This window comes from Arctopsyche grandis, chromosome 11 (genome assembly GCF_051622035.1).
Source record: "Arctopsyche grandis isolate Sample6627 chromosome 11, ASM5162203v2, whole genome shotgun sequence".
Lineage (NCBI taxonomy): Eukaryota > Metazoa > Arthropoda > Insecta > Trichoptera > Hydropsychidae > Arctopsyche > Arctopsyche grandis.
This window is the reverse complement of record NC_135365.1, coordinates 1640032-1663288: the sequence shown is the minus strand read 5'-3', so window position 1 is coordinate 1663288 and position 23257 is coordinate 1640032. Positions and strand designations below refer to the sequence as shown.

Below are 23257 nucleotides of genomic sequence, written 5' to 3'. Positions count from 1 at the left end.
CTCACGCTCAACCATTGACGTCATCTCGACGCCAAATATTCGAGAATATTCCACCCCAACAAATCAAGCAGAACGACGTGAAGTCGAAGAACACCTGCACCCATTAAAGTGCACAAATAACAACTACATTGTAACCAGTGGCGGCTCGTGATAATTTTTAGTGGCGGGGCTGCACTGAAAAGATGTCTAAAAAATGTAACCATAATTATTTTATCATGTCATAACAGGATAAAATAAGCACAATTTTTGGCGTACGACCACTTACATGTGGATTTAAGTATTATTGAAAAAAAAACAAGCAAAATTCACCACCCATTAAAGGGGTGCGTCCAAACGCGATGAAGATTTCGAAAAATACGCTGGTACTCCAGTAAGATTGCTAAAAAAAATTCGTTCTTGCTGGTTTCGCGACGCGGATTAAAAAAAACCCCAAAACCTTTCAAAAACTTAACCCCCTAATTCGTAACGAAAAACATTAACCTGTTGACAATGCATCGATACATCGGTTGTTCTGCCATAACAGCTAGATAAGTTTTTTATTTTATAAGCTTTTTTTTTATTTCAGCTGTTATTTGTTCCCTACACACGTTCAAAATACAATCTAAAAGTTAATTTTGAATAGTTTTTGATGTCCCTTTAAAAACCGAAGAAGTTTGAAAATGTTTTTTTAAAGAATCGTCGAAATTTTGTGAATATTCTAGAAGCCCCCGAAAAACTCCTGGATTTTTTGAATTATCTGTTTCATCGTGTCCCCTCATTGGCATTTCAAATTTACCGCAAAATTTAACGCAATCAATAATTTTAAATAAAACATCCCGATTTTTTATTGACGTTTTCGTTATGCTTATCTATTTCCCGCCGACAAGCTTCCCAAAATCGTGAGATTACACACATTTTTTAAGTGTTCGACACTTCCCTCGTGTTTTTAAATTAATCGTTTAAATGTTTTAAGTCAATAACTCCTGTTTTCGTCCAAGATGCTTCGCCTGGCGACTCGCCTCCAAACAAAAGACACGGATAACAAAATAACGCGTTTTTTTCTGTACATCCCGTTAACCAATTGTATTTTTTATAAATGTCTGGATTAAATTTTCGCGAGTAACTAAAAGATCTACTAGTTGCAGGCTGTGAAATAATTAAATTGGGCGTGAGGCAGCCTAATGCTTTTATAGCGACTTTTTCGGTAAGTTCTAGTCGCGAAAAGTGCAAATTTTGTAAATATTTTACTGAATTCTTTTGTTCTTCCATTTTTAAAAGAAAAAAAATCTTAATATATTTAAATAAAAATTACGAGAAAAAGTTAAACAGATTTGAAAAAAGTTTGCTGTTATCAAAATGAAAACGACTCACCGAAGATTTGATGAGGGCTCGTACGCAACCAATTAAGAGTAACGAAAACGAATAAAGCTGTGATCGTGCGATTCAACTAATCAAATGTAAGATCAAGCGCGCGAAATCTTAAACAAACTGACAGATGAATGTCGTTTAACAGGCGAAGGCTGCCGACTGTCCAGCCCAAAACGGCAGAGTGAGTGAAAGAGAAAGAGCTATCTGCAGTTGCAAATAGCTCTTTCTCTTTCTCGTTCCAAAACTCCGGGCTGGGCAGCGTTCAGCTCGGCGCTGTAACACTTTACAGCCAGTACAGCAACATTTTAATTCATCTGTCACCATACAAGTTAGTGGGGTCTTCGAAACGGTCAACATTACTTACAATATCACCCTTTTGGATATGGGTGATATTGTAAGTAATATTTACTCTGTCGAAGGCCCCAATAGTTCGTCCATCCAACTAATAAAAAAAATATCATTAATAAATAAAATATTAAATGTATTATTAAATATATATCTTAGAATTTTATAGGAGGGTCTGCAGCCCGGCAGCCCATTAGGACGAGCCGCCACTGATTGTAACCCATTGAACAAACACCCAGACTCACTGGAACAAAGGGCGATCAAAACTAAATCGAGTGGAACGACGCCACATATTCGAGAAACTTCCACCCTAAACAACAAACCACATTCCTCGCATAACTCGCACACGTAAACACCACCTGCGGTTCTCAGAATCAATCGCCAAACACAAGTCACGTGGATCCCCAAAAACAATATAAAAGGAGGTCCATCCCAAACAACTTCAGTCGACACACAGCAGCAGACCAGTCAACAGGCAGCAGCCACCACGACAGCAGTCGACATCCAGCATCTGACCAGCTACCACTACACTACCCTACAATGGAAGAACGCTTGCAACTCAGCCGGATCCAGAGCAACGACACATTGCAGATCCAGCGGCCATCACGACACCAAGTCAACAGCCAATAGCCGTCTCGAGAACACTACGATTCCAGCCACTTCAACAACATATTTATACACTTGTATATTCAAACAATAAAGTACCTTATCCAAACAAACAGCAGTAATAACTACTAAAACACAGACGAACTCGTCTATAATACATGGCGGACTGGTGGTGAAGAACACCTTCACAACTAGATCAGTCCCCATAAGTTCATCGTTCGATCGTAAAACAACGAAACCAAGCAGTGATGTCATCAGGCGACCGCAACGCATGTCACGAAAGACATTTACCCGAGAAAAGTCATTAACGCATGGCACAAACTCGCAATCTCAAACGAACCACGTCCTGGCACTGAACCCATAAAACCACGAACGATGTCCTGGCACGCTGACCCCGAGCACGTGCCTCGAATATAGGTCAAACACGTGTGTCAGGGAAACGAAGACAAAGCAAATGCACACGTGCCCGAAGAACAAAGGATATGCACGCGACACGCTTCAAGCCAGAAGGTATATAAAGCGATACGCCAGCCCCAACACCAGAGTGAACCTCTGGAGTTCAACCGGATCACATCTCCGAAGAAACCTCTTCGTACATACAATAACCATTGTACCAATTGAATGAAAAAAAACGATCCTCTTTCAAACTCAACTGAATTTCCATAGGCCGGGAAACGGTCGAAACCTTTCACCGGTCCTATAACACTGTTCGACAAATGACGACTTTTAAAATGTTACGGAGACGAGATATGATTTTTCTTATAGATCTATGCCCAGTGAACACGAATCTGGTAATAAAAAGTGTTGATTGGCTCGAGATTCGGAGATATATGTGTTTTTTAAATCGCGCGATTTTTCTATATCTTGGTGTTGTTCGGTCGATTTCTCAAAATCTGTTAATTTCCTGTTAAAAATGAATATTGGAATCTACAGTCGGGTATTTTATCTTTCATTTGTAGTACTTTTCAGCTTTCAAATCTCTCTAAGTAGTCGTCCAGTTCAAATCAAAAGTCAAAATTACGTATTTTCACTTGGGATTTTTTCCCACTGTTAATACTATATTATATTGAGTATTTTCTATTGAAACATGTTTATTGGGATAGTGTTCTGCCCACACTATTTTTTGATTTCGTTTAAAAGGATTAATTGGATGTGTGGTGAATTTTAAACCGGTAAAACTGTGAGGAAAAATTTCGTATTAGTAGAGCACAAATTTGTGTTGTGTGCGCTGCATCATTGTTCGCTGTATGTGCGTCATTGACATTGTATACAACGATATAGTGGTCACAAACTTTTTTCAATGTGTTTTTAAATAATTTTGTAATGAAATAATTAGAAGGATTTGAATTTAATAATATATTTATTGAATACGAATATGTATAACGTAAAAATAAGTATCAGTACATTTTAAGCACCCTAATAAAAATAAAAATAGACATGGAAAATAAAAACAAAAATCAAAATGAAATTAAATACGAAGATAATGAACATTTCAAAGATAAATAATTGTGAAAAAATAAAAATATATCTATATTAAAATAAAATATTATGTTATATATGTTCTGATATTGAAATATCAGAACATATATAGGAATAAAAACAAAATCAATTTTAATATCACACACTCAAACAGTTCAAACAAAAAAAAAAAAATTTTTTACGTAAATATACGTTTAAAAAAATTAAGTCTATAACTTCGATCCGTAAAATTCTATGGTTTTATCAACACCTTTCGAACTGAAAGACCTCTCGAAGGGAACTGAAGTACAATACGAATGTATAAACACATAAAAAGAGGTAAAAAGATCGCGAGCATAGTGAGTCATCGACCATCGTATAGCTCGTGCAGCTTCACGCTTCACAAGCTACATATATGTACAGCGCACGCAACACAAATATGCTCTCTACTAATACGAAATTTTTGCTCGAAAATTAACCGGTTTAAAATTCACCACACATCCAATAACCCCTTTTAAACGAAATCAAAAAATAGTGTGGCCAGAACACTATCCTAATAAACATGTTTCAATAGAAAATACTCAATATAATATAGTATTAACAGTGGGAAAAAATCCCAAGTGAAAATACGTAATTTTGACTTTTGATTTGAACTGGACGACTACTTAGAGAGATTTGAAAGCTGAAAAGTACTACAAATGAAAGATAAAATACCCGACTGTAGATTCCAATATTCATTTTTAACAGGAAATTAACAGATTTTGAGAAATAGACCGAACAACACCAAGATATAGAAAAATCGCGCGATTTAAAAAACACATATATCTCCGAATCTCGAGCCAATCAACACTTTTTATTACCAGATTCGTGTTCACTGGGCATAGATCTATAAGAAAAGTCATATCTCGTCTCCGTAACATTTTTCGTGTCGAACAGTGTAATTGGCGACCACCGACTACTAAATAGGTGATCACTAAACTGGTGACCCCCATAGTTGGCGAACACTATAAATTTCTTCCTTAATTCTATAACTTCTTTATTTTTTGGTTGTTCGAAATAGTAAATGTCCTGATTAGTGATTTCAGAAATCTGGCAACCGTGACTAGGCCTGACGGGAGGCGGTACAGAAAGTGGAAAATAGTAAATGTGTCTACAAGATTGAATGTAAAAAAAAAAACCAAATCTATATATATAAAAATGAATGTCTGTCTGTTTGTCTATGTGTCTCGAATAGGCTCCTAAACCACATAACCGATTACGATGGAACTTTCAAGATTTATTGTATACATGTCTGGGAAGATTACTGTGAAAAAAAAAACGGAACAGGAATTGCATGCGTTATTGTGGCATTGCATCGAATGCCGGGTTCAGCTAGTGTAATATAAAAGTAATTACAACGGTAAACGGACTACTAGTCATATGAACCAGTCACAGGACAACCGGTCGCTCTAGATCGGTCACACGTGATCATCCGTCACACTTAAACTGGTCACACCCGAAAATTGGTCACGAAAAAACTGGTCACACCCAAAAATTAGACCAATTTTTAATTTTATAAGTTACTCTGATTATAAGAGTAACTTATAATCAGAGATCGGCTTAGAGCCGATGATTTTCAAATAAGAAAAACTGCTCCATTGGCAAGAAAGACAAGAAGCACTTATATTTAATTGAACATTACGACTGGTACCTCCCTGAATCTAAGCCCTACAAAAAAAATGAATGTATCAATTTTACGTTCTGGTAGAACAATTTATAGACTAATTTCAGTCAGTTATAAACAATAAAGTTTACCCCCTCTCAACAGTCCTGGTTGCCATTGTCTCCAGATTTTGAGGAATTGCCTGTGAGGAACTAGGTTATCAGTGACCAGTTGTTCAGCAACCTGAAAGTTGATATAATTAGTACCAAATTTAGACAAAAGATGTCACTAAAAAATATTAAGGCGAAGCCTAATCGATCTGGTTGCTGTCAGATTAACTCTAATGCAGAGACGATGGAGTGCAGGCTTTGTCTGGGATCAGCTCCGGCCGAGTCTTTCGTCTCCATCTTCGGTGATCCTCATCCAGAGTTTCTGGAGCAACGCATTCGGACCTGCTGTCAAATTCAAGTCGGTTGCTGGTTACAGGTTACAATTATTGTGGACCCAATTGGTAACCTCTTCTTAATCCTACCTTTTTATCTGCAGGTTCAAAGAGGCGACGGGTTGCCAGACACGGTGTGTCTTTCGTGTAAAACCAATCTGGAATTGCTAATCAGCTTTCGAAAGGCATGTTTTCGAAGCTACGAAACGTCTCAACTGAGGTTAGATGATTGTTTGAAGATCAAGACTGAAGAAGTTTTGTTGGAAGATGTATTATGGGACGATGACCCTTCAATACTGACAATTCACCAAAAGAATTGTGAAATTGATCCAAAGACATTTCCCACTGAATCTAAACTTAATTTACACACTAGAGAAAAGCCGTACCAATGTGACAATTGTTTTAAATCATTTATTCGAAAAAACGAACTTGTGATACATTTAAGATCTCACACTGGAGAAAAGCCTTACAAGTGTGACGTTTGTTTAAAATCATTTACTCAAAAATCTAGCCTTTGGACACATAATAAATTGCATACTGGGATAAAACCACACAAATGTGACATTTGTTTAAAATCATTTATTCATAAATATGAACTTGTGTTACATTTGAGGTCTCACACGGGGGAAAAGCCTTACAACTGTGAAATTTGTTTAAAATCATTTTCCAACAAATCTAGTCTAGGAATACATATAAAATTGCATTCCGGGATAAAACCACACAAATGTAAAATTTGTTTCAAATCATTTACTCACAAATATATCCTTTTATCACATGACAGATCTCATTCTGGGATAAAATTATACAAATGTGACATTTGTTTAGAATCATTTTCTACAAAATCTGGCCTCAATTCACATAAGAAATTGCACACTGGAATAAAACCACACAAATGTGAAATTTGTTTAAAATCATTTTCTCGTAAATATACTCTCTCGTTACATAAAAAATTGCATACTGGGATTAAACCAAACAAATGTGAAATTTGTTTGAAATCATTTGCTCGCACATCTGACCTCAGGGAACATAAAAAATTGCATACTGAGATAAAACCATACAAATGTGACACTTGCTTAAAATCATTTATTCATAAACGTAAACTTGTGATACATTTAAGATCTCACACGGGGGAAAAGCCTTACAAATGTGAAATTTGTTCAAAATCATTTACTCATAGTTCCTCTCTTGTTTATCATTTAAGATCTCACACGGGATAAAAGCCTAAGGCCCGGGCCGCACCGTCGGCACTTTGTCGGCCGACTAATTGCGCGACACGAAAAAATGTATGGAAATGTGTGCGACAAACATGTTGACGGGTGTGGCATGTCCTATCTACCTGCATGTATTGGTCTGGTCGCCCTCAACCAAGTCGCACGGTGCGGCCCAGACCTTACAACTGTGAAATTTGTTTAAAATCATTTTCCAACAAATCTAGTCTGGGAATACATAAAAAATCGCATTGTGGGATAAAACCACACAAATGTAACATTTGTTTTAAATCCTTAAATACTCACAAATATATCCTTTTATCACATGAAAAATTTCATACTGGTATAGAACCATACAAATGTGACATTTGTTTTAGTATATTATTATATTATATTAGTATCATTTTCTACAAAATCTGGCCTTGATTCACATAAAAAATTGCACACTCGAATCAAACCATATAAATGCGCAATTTTTTTACAATCATTTTCTCGTAAATATACACTCGGATTACATTAAACATTGCATACTGGGATTAAACCAAACAAATGTGAAATTTGTTTGAAATCATTTGCTTGTACATCTGACTTCAGGGAACATAAAAAATTGACAATATGAGACATATTTTAAAGGTTGTGGCTATTTGCACGTACTGTATCTGCGAATAATTGGCTATTTGCAGTTACTGTATCTGCGAATTATTGGCTATTTGCAGGTACGGTATCAGCGAATAATTGGCTATTTGCAGGTACTTTATCTGCGAATTATTGGCTATTTGTAGGTACTATATCTGCAACAGGCACAAAGCCTAACTGTTCAAATTTTGTTTTAAACCTCTTAAAGTTTTGTTCGAACTCGTAAAGTGACATAGAGCAAAAAATATAATCCAAATTAGTTAATATTATTAATTGTTAGAAAATTATTATAATATACAACGTTTAATACCTACATACAAGTACAAGCCGCGAACTAGCTAAATGATATAAATCTATTATAATAACGTGCGAAATATACTTGCCTCATGTATAATGAACGATTGATTAAACAAGTCTAGCATACATTAAATGTAAGAAATTATAACCGGATATTTCTGATAAAAATAATCAAGATTTCAATTAATTAACATTTATTTAATAATTTTAGAATCACCAGAATGGAAGAAACTTTCGAATTCACAAAAGGACAAACTTTTAAAGATTACGAATGCGTGAAACAATATTTTTATAAATTTTGTCAACAAAATTACCATCCATTTGTTGTAAACTGCCACAACAGTAAACAAATAATTTATGTTTGCTGTCACGGCGTTCAAAGAAAATCAAAATGTGAAGGAAAGAGACCACATCAAAATTATTTATACAAAGGATGTCCAGCAAAAATAAACATGTATAAATCTAAAGACAATTTGTGGAAAGTGACAAATGTTCGTTTAGCCCACAATCATACAATCGGCAAGGAAGAGTTTAAGCTGTACCGGAGAAACTCTACGTTAACAGTAGAAAGTTTAGCAAATGCAAAGGATTCAACCATTGCAGAGATATTAGAAAAAAAGAACGATAGCCGTGTTACTAGAAAAGATGTTCAAAACATCAGAAATAAAATTTTTCCTGAATGCTCAGAAGAAAACCGAATTGTATTACTTGATTTTTTAAACAAACTTGAAGAGGATGGAGGAAGATCTAAAGTTACTTTTTGTCAAGATGGCAAAGTTCAAACTATATTTTTAACTTCTGATGTAATGATTTCCAATTTTAGGAAATCTTCACCTTCTGTCATTCAAATAGACATATCGTTCGGATTCAACGCAGAAAATTACAAAATGATGGGATTTTGCTATTATTCACCAATTACAGGGAAAACAGAGTTCGCTTCAATAGCATTTATATCAATAGAATCATTGATAAATTTAAAAGAGTGCATTAAAGAATTTCAGACAATATGCACAAATATTCCCAAAATATTTATGATAGACAAAGATTTTACAGAGATATCGGCGATAAAGAATGTATTCCCAACATCTCATATTCTTCTCTGTAAATTTCACATCATCAAATATATAAAAAAAGTTTTATCGACGGCCCTATGTGATGTTGTTGAAAAAAGAAACTTATTACAACTATTCAAAAAGGTTCTCTTCTCACAGACATCTGAGGAGTACATTAATCATACACACACCTTTTTAAATAACATAGGTGAAATTGAGATATGTTCTCAGAACAAGAGAATATCTTTCATCCAGTATTACAATAAAAATTGGGATACCTGCAAGGAGATGTGGGTCCACAGCTACAGAAAGCATCTGCCGTTGATGGGTGATACTACAACAAACAGGATCGAGAGGTCATTTTGGACGCTCAAAAACCACATGAAAACAAAGCTTCGTTCCGTTCCATCCATTGCAATATGTATCATTGAGCTTGTAACTTTTATTTCAGAAAGAATCAAAACTTCGAATACAGTGATGGCACAAAAAGTTAACCGAATAATGGATCCAAATCCAGAAACGAGACATTTACTACATATTGCTTCTAACAAATTAACAGAAGGAGGCATGAAATTATATCACAGATCTTTGAAATTACTTTTAATCTACAAAGGAAATATATCAATAAAAGAAAATGGTGAAGTCTGTGAAAATTTTAAAGATGGTACTAACAAAATATACTATACATCTTCAGAAAACTGTTCATGCAGTTTTTGGAAACAATACAATGTTCCTTGCCGCCATATTTTGTTTGTACGGACGGAACGAAAAATCGATACATTCCCAGAATGTTTTCACAACAGATACCTAAAACAAGATAATATAGATGAACAAATTGATTTGAATTCTGATAGTGATAAATTTAGTAGTAGTGATGATGATTCACAAACAGATCAGCATGAGAAACCTTTAACTCCAAATGAAAAATTTAATATTGTGCATAATTCGCTCAAAGATTTAGCTGATATAATATCAAATCACGGCACGCCATCATTTCTTAAATATGTTGATGAGTTAAATGTGATAAAAGATAATGCTCGAAATGGCTTATCGCTTTTAAACCAGAATGTAAATAGTTCAAAAACTATATTGGAAGAAAATACACAATCTGAAGAGCTTGAAAATAACACCATCAATAAACCCAATACATATTTAATTAAATGCAAGGGTCGACCCAAGAGAAAAACCAAACAAACATCATTTAATCGAAAATAGTTTTGTATACTTTTTCATTTATTGTTTAATACAAATACCAATCTGTTAAAAATACTGATGGTATAGTTATACACAATGCTTTAATTTAAAAAATCATGTAATGAATCTATGTTCTATCTTTTTAATGTTCCACCGAACTCCTTTTTTATTTTTTTATATACTGTCTTTTATGATTTAAATAAACTTGAATTTTTATTGTAATATTTGATTTCTATATTTACCTTTAGGTCAAATAAATTCACAAAATACCTATAAGATAAGAAAAGGGTGAAACAATCAGAAACGAACTAACCATCAACTTGCTGCCTTTGCATTGCCTTTGTTAAGCACATAGTAGATTGGCATGTGCAAATATTCTAATAATTCTATAAACAAAGACTGTATCTTCGAATAAAAATTTTTTTTTAAAACTTACGATAATTCAGAACAATTTTGCGTTAACTGTTTAAAACACATTTTGATGTCGTTAAATAGACAAGTCATTTGATTATTTCTTATGCATTGTACCTGATTTCAAAGATATAGTACCTGCAAATAGTCCATAATTCGCAGATATAGTACCTGCAAATAGCCAATAATTCGCAGATACAGTACCTGCAAATAGCCACAACCTATTTTAAAATCATTTATCCAAAAATGTGACCTCATGCGACATGAAAAGTCTCATAAGGTGGAATAATAACAATATACATTTAGTGTGTATGTTTAAAAAGGTTGTTTATTATATAAATACTGTCGGAATTTTAAAGGAATGGCTGCCCGCGTGCCATTGTGTTTTTAGCGCCCCTCTCATACTTAATGAAGACAAAGAATTCTATAAACCCTTAGAATCCATTAAAACTAGTATAGAAATTTTATGTCCAAATTTTCTCTTATACATGGATCATTTCCATATCTTGATTGTCGTATATGTTGGTGAGTTGATATTTACTTATCTGTGAAAAGTATGATCGGTATTAAAATGTGTATTAAAATTTACTTACGTGTTTATTAATTCGTGCTCCTGCACTTATTTTTGTATATTGTGTGTATTGAAATATTGTTTTTTTTTTTTTAATTGTGTCATTGTTATAATAAAACAAAAAAGCTAACCATGTGTATCCATATTGCACTCCACCTCAATTATATAAGGGTTTTAACTAACTGTACATCGGTGGGTGGCGCTCGTGGACCGATGGTTTACGAGTGCTATTCTCCTGATCTCTGGTTCGCGCCAAAAAGGGCCTCAACGAATAGAGGGGTCGTATATGACGGCCAATAGGATCACGCGACTCATCGACCAATAGGTTTTCGTTTATGTGTGTATGTGCATTGCGCCCGATGAGTATAAATATCGGGCGCACTCGAACTGTAAAGCACTCCGAGCTGGAGAGTCGACGGGTGCAGACGAATAAACCGCCTCTAGAGCACTACTACGTCTTTCTCTTCGATCCTGGAAAACCCTCTTCACGTCCACGCAACAGTATCTTAAAAGAAATGTTTGTGCATTAAACATTTGCATTATTTTCGGTGCATTAAACAATATCGTATTGTGCATCTAATAAAATATTTTGGCATTATGAAGTGACCATTAAAAAATATAAAACTATCATTCGATAAAATATCTGGATGTTAGCATTAGAATAGGGTAATTGGATTGGTTCGGTGATTACTAGTCAAATGTGAACTGGTCACAGGACAACCGGTCGCTCGGTCACGAGAAAACTGGTTGACCGATTTTAGGGTGTGACCAGTTTTAGTGTGACGGGTGATCACGTGTGACCGGTTGTCCTGTGACTGGTTTACATATGACTAGTAGTCCGTTTACCAATTGGATTATTAGTCATATTGCGGTGGTCACAAAGACAATTTTTGCTATGAAAACCGCGAATGCGGAATATTTGGCACTCGAGTTTTCGTTAGTATGATATGTAGTTATCGTTAATATGATGCGACTTTTCGGCTGCCAGATGTTCCATTATAGAGACTTTCAATAGTGTCTATTTTTTAATATGGAGGATGAAGGATGATGTCATGTCGTGGAGTCTAGCCAAAGTCTAGCTTGGTGTTAAAGGTCGCACGAAGAGTAAAATAGGAGGAATCCAGCAGAGAGAAGCGTTGGTCGTCTCTAGTATGATCAAGGTAATGAATATTATGACAATGAACATTTTATAAAGCTGTGTACACAATAAATTTAAAATTCTTTTCTTACAGAAAATATACACTTGAGACTATTCAATGTATAGGGAAAATCACGACGCCGCTAATGAAGAGAGCCCAAACCATAAGAACAGCACTTTAAATATGAACGCTTTTACCAAGTTTGTTATATAATATACCTAATGTGACCATTTATTTTTGTCCTCAAAACGGGACATCTACCAATTTTTACGTAATAGTATGTGTATTTCAGAAAACGCGTATTTTTTCATAGTTTTTATTTATTAATAAAAAGAACAGGAATGTTGATGAAAAAAAGAAAAGAACAGGAATGAATAATATAAATATAAAAAATTATGTTGTTTTATATTTTTCTGATGAGCAAATTTATTTAAATTTAAGTATTACTGGGTTTGCTTTTAAATAAGAATGAAATTCTTGGCAGGATTTCTTAAAATTGATTTTAATTAACAACATCGCATTAAGAACTTGTCCACAACTTGTTCATCTGTGAAACCACTCTTTCTACGGGTGCATTAGTTCCGGGCAAGCATAAAATGTATTCAATAATTATACGATATATATGTATATAATAATTCAATGAATATACTCTCTTTTTGAAAACGGGACATTTCGACGTCCCGAAGCTGTGCTTGGGGACAACGGGACGGTCCCGTTCAAAACGGGACGTATGGTCACTTTAAGTATACCCCTCACCCTATGTATATATATATATTTTTTTACCTCACGTATTGTCTAATCTAACTGTTGTAACGCACGTTTCGATTTTAAACACTTATTATTTAGTCTTAAAATTATCTGTTGTTATTTTATTAGGCTTTACAATATCATAAAATAAATTTGGTTGAAGTGAGGATGGATGACAAAGTTGTAGAAATAGTCGATAACATTAAATACTTGGTTATAATATTAGATGACAGGTTAGATATTAAATAACATGGTGAATTTATAATAAAAATGTAGCTAAGAAAGTAGGAGTACTTTGTAGATTAAGGAAAATTCTATCAAAGAATACTATGTAAAATCATCATATATAATGCAATTGTCCGACCACATGTGTTGTGGATCTTTTCTGTAGACTAGGCTAAGATGGGCTACAAAAATTACAGAATAGAGCCACGAGGAGTATCTTAGATGTACATAAATAGGAAAATTGCAATTAAAAATAAATTTACAAAATATAATACGGAAAAATCTTAATTTAATTTCAGAAAATGATGTTTTAGAAATAACTATTCTATTTTATTTTTTGTTTTCGTCCACCCTGCAGTCGAAAATAGTCGTTCACACGCTGTTGATGTCAGCTTTATTGTGATCTCATTCGTTCATCCCCATAACTGGTGACCCCGACGAAATGAACGTCGGGTGAACGAATGAGACGACTGGCATGTTAATGCACGTGTTTATTATATGACAGCTAAAGGCAGAGTGAGTAGTGGCTCTCCGAACCCAACCGAGTTGGTCCCCACTCGCAGGAAGGCAACCAAACTCGACCATGTCGTATAAGCGAGCCGCCACACACTAATTCCATTACTTTTTTCTGGAAATGTCTGAACACAAATGACGCAATATTAAGCAAGTATCTTGTGATTAATTTTTTCTTTCAAAATAGCAACAAAAAGTATGTTACATTTAAAATAAATAAAACAAGAAAGCCAAATAATAGATTTGTGTATTTAATTTTCAATTACCATTTCTCTTAAAATTATTTAAATAAACTCCGATGAGAATAAATGTTGCGTGAGGGGGAGGGGGGGGCGCCAGAAACATCATGGCCGCATGCAGCCAAAATGTAAGAATATTAACAGTATATTTATATAATAACAATTTTTTTTATATTTATCCCAGTATGCAATTTATTGTGTGTCTCGAGGCTTGATTTTCGAGTAAATGATTTTAGGGAAATTTCCCATTTGTAAGGCTTTTCCTCCGTATGAGTTCTTAAATGTTTCACAAGTTTATATTTTTCAATAAATGATTTTAAACAAATGTAACATTTGTGTGGTTTTATCACAGAATGCAAATTTTTATGTTTCTTGAGGTCAGAATTTTGAGTAAATGATTTTAGACAAATGTCACATTTGTGTGGTTTTATCCCAGTATGCAAATTTTTATGTTTCTTGAGGCCAGAATTTTGAGTAAATAATTTTAGACAAATTTCACAATTGTAAGGCTTTTCCCCCGTGTGAGTTCTTAAATGTGACACAAGTTGATATTTATCAATACATGATTTTAAACAAATTTCACATTTGTGTAGTTTTATCCCAATATGCAAATTTTTATGTCTCGCAAGGTTAGATTTTTGCAATAAATGATTTTAAACAAATGTCACATTTGTGTGGTTTTATCCCAGTATGCAATTTTTTGTGTTTCAAAGTTAAATTTTCGATTAAATGATTTTAGACAAATTTCACACTTGTAAGGCTCTCCTCCCATGTGAGTTATTAAATGTCTCACAAGTGTATTTTTTTTAATAAATGATTTTAAACAAATGTCACATTGAAATAAATTTTCTCCAGGAAGTGATCTTTTGTGTAAAATAAGTTCAGATTCAATGAGAAATGGCTTTAAGCAAATTTCACTATTATTTCGGCAAATTGTCAATTGTGAAGGTTCATCGTTCCATATTACATCTTCCAATAAAACTTCTTCTGTCTTGATCTTCAAGCAATCATCTAACCTCAGGTGGGATGTTTCGTTGCTTCGAAAACAAGCCTTTCGAAAGCTGATCAACGATTCCAGATTGGTCTTACACGAAAGACACACCGTGTCTGGCAATCCAACGCCTCTATTAACCTGCAGGTGAAAATGTAGGATTAAGAGAAGAATTAACCAATTGGGCCCACAATAGTTGTAACCTGTAACCAGCAACCGACATAAATTTTACAGCAGGTCCGAATGCGTTGCTCCAGACGCTCTGGATGAGGATCGCCGAAGATGGAGACGGAAGACTCGGCCGGAGCTGATCCAAGACAAAGCCTGCACTCCATCGTCCCTGTATTTAACTCTGATCGACTTGCAATTTTTTTAGTGACATCTTTGGTCTAAATTTGGTACTAGTTTAGGGCTGCCGTAATTATCGGACGTGTCTATAAATACGCTACATATAACGCCTAAAGCCACTTGTATTAATATAACATTTCTCTGACCGCATATATTAGTTTCCCATCCGATTCAAATATGCATTAGTTTCGCATGCGATTTGCAGTAGTTTCCGCGAGTCGCCACCAGGGGTCTCGGGTCGAAAGCTCACACACACTTGCAGATGTACAATTTTTACATAATTAATTTCGACTCTATTTAAATGACTCTAAGGTCGAAAACGCTACATGCCGGAAGGCTCCTCTTTGTCAGTACTTAAAACTTAAAGTTGATTCGAAAAGTAGTGTTCGGTAAGGACCACGAGAAGGTGGAAGCCCAACACCTTACCGGGAAAGGAAGCAAATGGAAAAGCTTTTTGTTTAGCTATGAAATACGCGGTTCTAAAAACTTTACTGGTTGATACAATTTCCGAGTCATTCATAATATCTAAAATCTTTTCAAAAGGCTGCTCTTTTGAACTTACTATGGGGGATGAACGAATGAGACGACTGGCATGTTGATGCACGTGTTTATTATATGACAGCTAAAGGCAGAGTGAGTAGTGGCTCTCCGAACCCAGCCGAGTTGGTCCCCACTCGCAGGAAGGCAACCAAACTCGACCATGTCGTATAAGCGAGCCGCCACATTACTATAATTTTTTCGGCGTTAATATGCGCTTGTGATTTTAAATGATTTTTGTTTTATTATAACAATAATTATTTCGATACACCCAAATAATATACAAAAATAAATACAGGAGCACGAATTAGTAAATACATTCATAAGTAAATTTTAATACACGCCAATCATATTTTACACAAAAAAGTAAATATCAAATCACCAACATATAAGGCAATCTAAGGTATGGAAATAATCTAAGGACTCTAAACATAATCTTATTAAACCGGAGGATATATACATACATATACAGTAAAGAGTAAAAGAGAAAATTTGGCGTTTTGCTTTCCTGAGCTATAGAACACGCTGAGAAATCATAAAAATAATTATGCCGTTATGAGTTAACAATCTGAATTTTCAAGCACATAGCTTTAGAGCAGTGGTTCTTAACGGGGGCGCCAGCGCCCCCTTGTGGGCGTTTTAAAGGTCTGGGGGGGCGTTTTTGAATTTTTAACATTTGGGGGGCGTTACACGATACAGAAGTAAGATGGCTATCGAAATGAAATTGTTTAAAAAGATTTTATGCACTATTTGATATATTCGGAAAGATAAATGAAAATCTCCTGAAGCTGCAAGGAAGCAATATCAGCCTTATTAAAGCCAAAGGCGTTATACTGAGCTTTATCAACAAACTCTAATTATTTAAAAATAATCTTCGTCGGCGAGAACTTCATCTATTTCCTTCTTTACAATAATTAAAAGAAGATATGCTCAAAGATTCTGATTTGAAAACATACTGTAGCCACATTGACGCCCTTATCGAAGATATGTATGATAATACGATTCAAAGACTTGTATGAACTTTTAATACCAGATTGGATAAATAATCCATTTTTATCAGATGTAGAAAGTGTCAGTCAAAATTTAAAAGAGCAGTTTATTGAGCTACAAAATGACTGTGAAGCTAAAATAGTATTCAATCAATGTGATTATGTTTTTTGGGTCCGTTTTCGCCATCGATACCCTCTGTGGAAAGAGGTAAAATTACCTATCGTAGCATTTCCTTCATCATATTTAGTAGAAAAGGAGGTTTGAGACTGTAATTAACTAAACTTGAACCGAATATTACGAAAATAGCGCAGTCACATGAGGCTCAAGGATCTCGTTATTTTTTTTTTTTAATAAAAAATTCACATTTCCATTGAATTACTTACTTTTAAAATTGAAATAACATTATAATGTATGTAATGTTAATATGACATAAATGGCAATTAATACATAATGTTTATAAAAATAATCATGTTTTTTATTTGTAAAGAAAATCATTGCATGAAATACATACATAGAAAATAGAGTAATTTTTTGTGGGGGGGCGCTGGATAATTTTATTGTGGTAAAGGGGACGATTCTCTCAATATGGTTAAGAAACACTGCTTTAGAGATACAAATCATATAATACATTGCCATTTCCCTGGCTGACTAAACATGTACTGATATGGAGACATATTATATAAATAAATATTTAGTTAGAAGAACAAATTTATCCAATCTTTATATGTGTTACATCGAATTCGTGAAATTGTCTATTACACGTATTCGGCAAGAGAATTGCCGAATGCGTTCCATTGTATTTTTGTGTAAAATAAATATTAAAAGCCCAAAAAACTATTAATAGTGACTTATTGTTCAAATTTAAGGTACATTTTTAGGCCATTCTCAAAGACTTCAAAGAGTATTTATCTGTAATAGTCCCCTGTCCAAACAATGTTTGTATTTTAGGTTAAACCAATGAGTGAGAGGTGACTACGAGATTGTTAAAATACATAGTATTCTATGGCCCAGGTCATGCGGGGCTGTTTTGGTCCTCCGGACTCCTGAGAAATGTATGCAGTTAGATAGAGCGTGTCACACTCGGTGATTTATTAGTCTCTTACATTTTCATACATTTGGTCTGGTCGGTGTAGCCCGGAGCTATGTCCTGGGACATGTGTAATGAAATTAAATATTTATAATATAATACTGATTCTTCACAAAGTATAAAATTCCGACTGTTAAAATATTGATCAAAATGTATAAAAATGGCATTAATTTATGTATAAGTCGTATGAGATGATCGAAACATATGTACATATGTAGTCATATTATACATAATAATATGTAAATTAAACATCCTTATTCAGCTGTCACTTTGACACTATATATAATATAACACGCTGTCCAGTTCATGCATAATTCGAAAGCTACCCATGCGAAATTATAAACTAACGAGAACCCGTGCCAGATGTAAGTCCTATAATATCTTATAGTTAAAGGATGAGAGGGGCGGCCAAATATTTAAAATTCAAACAGTATTTATGAATGTATTTTACATAATTTTATTTTTAATTTTATTTTCTACAATTTTATTTTTATATAATTTATTATATAACCGCTGTGACGCATTGGGGTAACCTGTCAGGTCACAGCGGTTTTTAGTATTGTACTAATAAATAAATAAATAAATGTAATAACAATTTCTTTATACACAATTATATGTATGTTGTTATTATTCCACCTTATGAGATATTTTATTTCGAACGAGGTCATTTTTGGTCACATTTGGGTGGTTTTATCCCAGAATGCGATTTTTTATGTAGCCCGAGACTAGATTTTTGAGAAAATGATTTTAAACAAATTTCACACTCGTAAGGCTTTTCCCCCGTATGAGACCTTAAATGTAATACAAGTCCATTCTTATGAAGAAATGATTTTGTGCAAAAATCACATTTGTATGGTTTTATCCCAGAATGTGTTTTTATATGTAACGTGAGGTTCGATTTTCGCGTAAATGATTTAAAACAAATTTCACATTTGTGTGATTTTATCCCAGAATGCGTTTTTTTATGTAACCATAGACTAGATTTGTTGGAAAATGATTTTAAACAAATTTCACAGTTGTAAGGCTTTTCCCCCGTGTGAGATCTCGAATGATAAACAAGAGTGGAACTATGAGTAAATGATTTTGAACAAATTTCACATTTGTAAGGCTTTTCCCCCGTATGAAATCTTAAATGTGACACAAGATAATGTTTTCGAGTGAATGATTTTAAGCAAATGTCACATGTGTATGGTCGTATCCCAGAATGCAATTGTTCATGTGCCACGAGGCCAGCTTTTTGAGAAAATGATTTTAAACAGATTTCGCATTTGTGTGGTGTTATTCCAGTGTGCAATCTTTTATGTGTAACAAGTTCGCCTTTTTGAATGAATGATTTTAAACAAACGTCACATTTGTGTGGTTTTATCCCAGAATGCGTTTTTTTATGTATCCCGAAACTAGATTGTTGAGAATATGATTTAAAACAAATTTCACACTTGTAAGGCTTTTCCCCCGTATGAGACCTTACATGTAATACAAGTCCATTCTTATGAAGAAATGATTTTGAACAAGTATCACACTTGTATGGTTTTATCCCAGAGTGCGTTTTTTTATGTAACCCGAGGCTAGACTTTTGATTAAATGATTTAAAACAAATTTCACACTCGTGAGGTTTTTCCCCCGTGTGAGATCTTGAATGCAACTTAAGTTGATATTTACGAAGAAATGATTTTGAACAAATGTCACACTTGTGTGGTTTTATCCCAGTATGCAATTTTGCATGTGCCACGAGGCAAGATTTATTACTTAATGATTTAAAGCAAATGTCACATTTGAACGGCGTCTCACTACTATGTGAAACAAGTTCAGATCCACTGGGTAATGTCTTTGAACTAATTTCACATTTCTTTTGGTGAATTGTCGGTAACGAAGCCTTGTCGTCCCATGTTACGTCTTCCAACAAAACTTCTTCAGTCTTGATCTTCAAGCAATCATCTAATCTCAGTCGAGACGTTTCGTAGCTTCGAAAACAAGCCTTTCGAAAGCTGATTAACGATTCCAGATTGGTCTTACACGAAAGACATACCGTCTCCGGCAACCCGTCGCCTCTTTCAACCTGAAGATGAAAATGCAGGATTAATCGGAGAGAAGGTCAACCAATTGGGTCTATAATAATTGCAACCTGTAACCAGCAACCGACCTGAATTTGACAGCAGGTCCGAATGCGTTGCTCCAGACGCTCTGGATGAGAATCGCCGAAGATGGAGACGGAAGAGTCGGCCGGAGTACTCCATCCAAGACAAAGCCTGCACTCCATCGTTCCTGCATTTAACTCTGAGAGCAACCAGATCGATTTTACCTCGCTATTTTTTAGTGACATCTTTGGTCTGAATTTGGTACTACATAGTTATACCAACATTCAGGCAACTGAGCAATTTCTCACTGACAACTCTTACCAAACTAGGTAATTCCTCGCATAGACAATTCCTCAAGAGTTGCATACTGTAGAAACTAGGGCCAGGGTTGCCAGACGTCTCTATTTGAGCGGGTTCGGTGATTACTGGTCACAAATTACTCGTCACAAAGTCACTAAAATCTCTATAACGGAACATCTGGCAGCCGAAAAATCCATCATACTAACGATAACTATCATAGTAACGAGAACTTGAGTGCCAAATATTGTGTATTCGCGATTTTCATGGCAAAAATTGTCTTTGTGACCACCCCAATGTGACGAATAGTCCAATTACCATTTGAGCGGGACTGTCCCGAGTTCTACAGACAAATCCCGAGTCACGCATTGCCTCCGAGAATTCCGACAACTATATTTGTATACATATGTACTAAAATGTACGAATGTATCGTTATAGAGGCTCGCTTAATCTTTTATGAATAATTAGTGGTGTCCATTGAAATGAAAAAAGGTGAAATTTCAACGGGTGTTTTCGGAAACAAATTGATACATGATAATGATAAATATGAGGTAACTAGTGTTGTGCCCGTAAATTTCAACGGGTGGTTTCGAAAAGGAATTGAAACACGAATAAAAATAAAGTTATATGTTATATATAAGTATATAATGTAAGGTAATTTATAGGCGCACGCGCACGTAACATTAATCGAAATAAAAAGTGGCACATTATAGCACACTTAGCAATTCAACCCGTTCGAAATGATGAATGAATGTGTGTGTGTGTGAACCTCTAGAATCCAGAATCGAAATCGAAACGGCTGGTTTCGGAAATAAATTGATGCACGAATTACGAAGAGATACATTTTGTGCATCACCAGCGCCTCCGACGCCCCGGGGGCTTTTCCCCCAGGGCCCCCGATACCTCCGGCGCTCCCGGCACGAATGCGAGTGACGCTCGACACCCCCCCCTCCCCTCCCCCACTATCACGCTTCGCGGCCTATCGAATACTCGGCTATGATGCACCGTCGTCTGTCACATATTTATATACATATGTATTTACCGACTGTCCGTTTTATATATATGTAGTATATGCACACCTTCGCCATCCTTGCAAGTTAGTCTTCTACCATAGATATATAATACACATAGATCCGCCCTCACGCTTTATACTGGTTTCCCTTTTGGCGCATGCAAAATACATGGCGCATGCACAGTTTCTCTCAGTAGGTAGGTAGGTACCGCTGTGTCGTAGGGAAAAAAACCTTTTTTTTCCCAACTTCCCCGCTAGTTAAACCCCCCGCACCCCTCAGTTAGTGAAGACAATATCTCCGACAAAAAACACACGTCAGGGTCCATCTAGTGTATTATACATCAATGTCTTCTACACATTTATTTGTATGGAAGAAAACGTTGGCAAAATTTCTGTTAAAATTCGCGATTGATTCCGTCATCGTCGGAATTTAACATGTTGCATAAATAAAATTGGAAGTATAGCCTTAATTTCGTATATTCCCTTCTCATTAGAGGAGAACAAGAATGAGAAAGTTTGTACAACGGCCGACCGAGTAAACTTATAATCAGAGATCGGTTTAGAGCCGATGATTTTCAAATAACAACAAACTGCTCCATTGGTATTCGAAGCAAGACAGTTAAGAAGCACGGTTTTGATAAGATATTTATTACAATTGAAAACGAAATTGTAACGAAACTTTCTAATACACTTATATTTTATTGAACACTAGCTGTATTACCCGGCTTCGCTCAGTATTAATAATATAAACCGCTTAAACATGACTAATCTAATAGTAAACATTTTATTAAAAAAGAAATGTTAAAATTTAAAAAAAATCAAATTTAAAAAAAAAAAATGCCTTTTAGGGCTTCGCCCCTCCGCGCCCCCATGCTTAAATGCCGCCTAGGGCTCCGCCCCCCTTAGTTAATGCCTTTTAGGGCTTCGCCCCTCCGCGCCCCCATGATTAAATGCAGTCTAGGGCTTCGCCCCCCTTAACTAATGCCTTTTAGGGCTTTCGCCCCCATGATCAGTTGCCGTTTAGGGCTTCGCCCCATAAGGCTGCGCCCCATGAGGCTGTGCCCCCCTGCGCCCCCTTCGGGGCCCCATTGGGCTGAGCTCCATAAGGCTGCGCCCCATTAGGCTACGCACCATAAGGCTTCGGGGCCCCAGGCGGCTGCGCCCCATAAAGCTGCAGCCCCTTCGGGGCCCCACGGGGCTGCGCCCTTTGTGGCGCCCCTGGCGGGGCCCCATGAAGCTACTCGCCTTGCGCCCCCGCGGGGGTGAATCCATTGAATCGAAAAAAATCAAATCGGCGCCCATGAAACGAAAAAAAAAATCGAATCACGTGTTCGATGACGTCACCGATCTACGGACGACGAACCAACGAACCAAGGATATATACATACAAAGTCTCTTTCCAAATTATATATTAGACTAGCTGTATTACCCGGCTTTGCTCAGTATTATTAATATAAACCGCTTTAACATGACTAATCTGATAGTAAACATTTAATTAAAAAAATAAATAAAAGAAATCTAATTTTTTTTTTTGCCTTAGTTAATGCCTTTTAGGGCTTCGCCCCTCCGCGCGCCCATGATTAAATGCCGTTTAGGGCTTCGCCCCCTTAGCTAATGCCTTTTGGGGCTTCGCCCCTCCGCGCCCCCATGATTAAATGCCGTCTAGGGCTTCGCCCCCATGATCAGTTGCCGTTTAGAGCTTCGCCCTATAAGGCTGCGCCCCTTCGGGGCCCCATGCGGCTGAGCCCCATAAGACTGCGCCCCATGAAGCTGCGCCCCCTTCGGGGCCACATGCGGCTGAGCTCCATAAGGCGGCGCCCCATAAGGCAGCGCCCCATAAAGCTGCAC

At 35.8% G+C, this 23257-nt stretch overlaps 2 protein-coding genes and 1 long non-coding RNA gene across 3 annotated transcripts in view; 2 read left to right on the top strand and 1 right to left on the bottom strand.

The window, feature by feature from the left end:
- The window catches only part of LOC143919146 (uncharacterized), a 1208594-nt gene that overhangs the window by 232089 nt on the left and 953248 nt on the right, over nt 1–23257 (bottom strand). The gene's annotated exons all lie outside the window — the stretch shown is intronic.
- On the top strand, nt 5607–12692 carry LOC143919071 (uncharacterized). The gene is made up of 3 exons (XM_077441255.1): nt 5607–5866; nt 5945–6060; nt 8193–12692. The coding sequence occupies exons 1-3, from the start codon at nt 5681–5683 to the stop codon at nt 10246–10248; spliced, it is 2358 nt and encodes a 785-aa protein (XP_077297381.1). The 5' UTR covers nt 5607–5680; the 3' UTR covers nt 10249–12692.
- LOC143919383 (uncharacterized) lies at nt 14063–15838 on the top strand. Its single transcript, XR_013261227.1, has 2 exons — nt 14063–14507; nt 14762–15838. It is a non-coding gene; the product is annotated as an uncharacterized LOC143919383 (long non-coding RNA).

What these genes read in the sequence shown, in the direction of transcription:
- LOC143919071 (XM_077441255.1), top strand. Translation starts at nt 5,681, where the DNA reads ATGTCACTAAAAAATATTAAGGCGAAGCCTAATCGATCTGGTTGCTGT. An exon ending in GGACCTGCTGTCAAATTCAA is followed by an intron (nt 5,867 to 5,944) that starts GTCGGTTGCTGG and finishes TTTTATCTGCAG; the next exon opens with GTTCAAAGAGGCGACGGGTT. An exon ending in TACGAAACGTCTCAACTGAG is followed by an intron (nt 6,061 to 8,192) that starts GTTAGATGATTG and finishes TAATAATTTTAG; the next exon opens with AATCACCAGAATGGAAGAAA.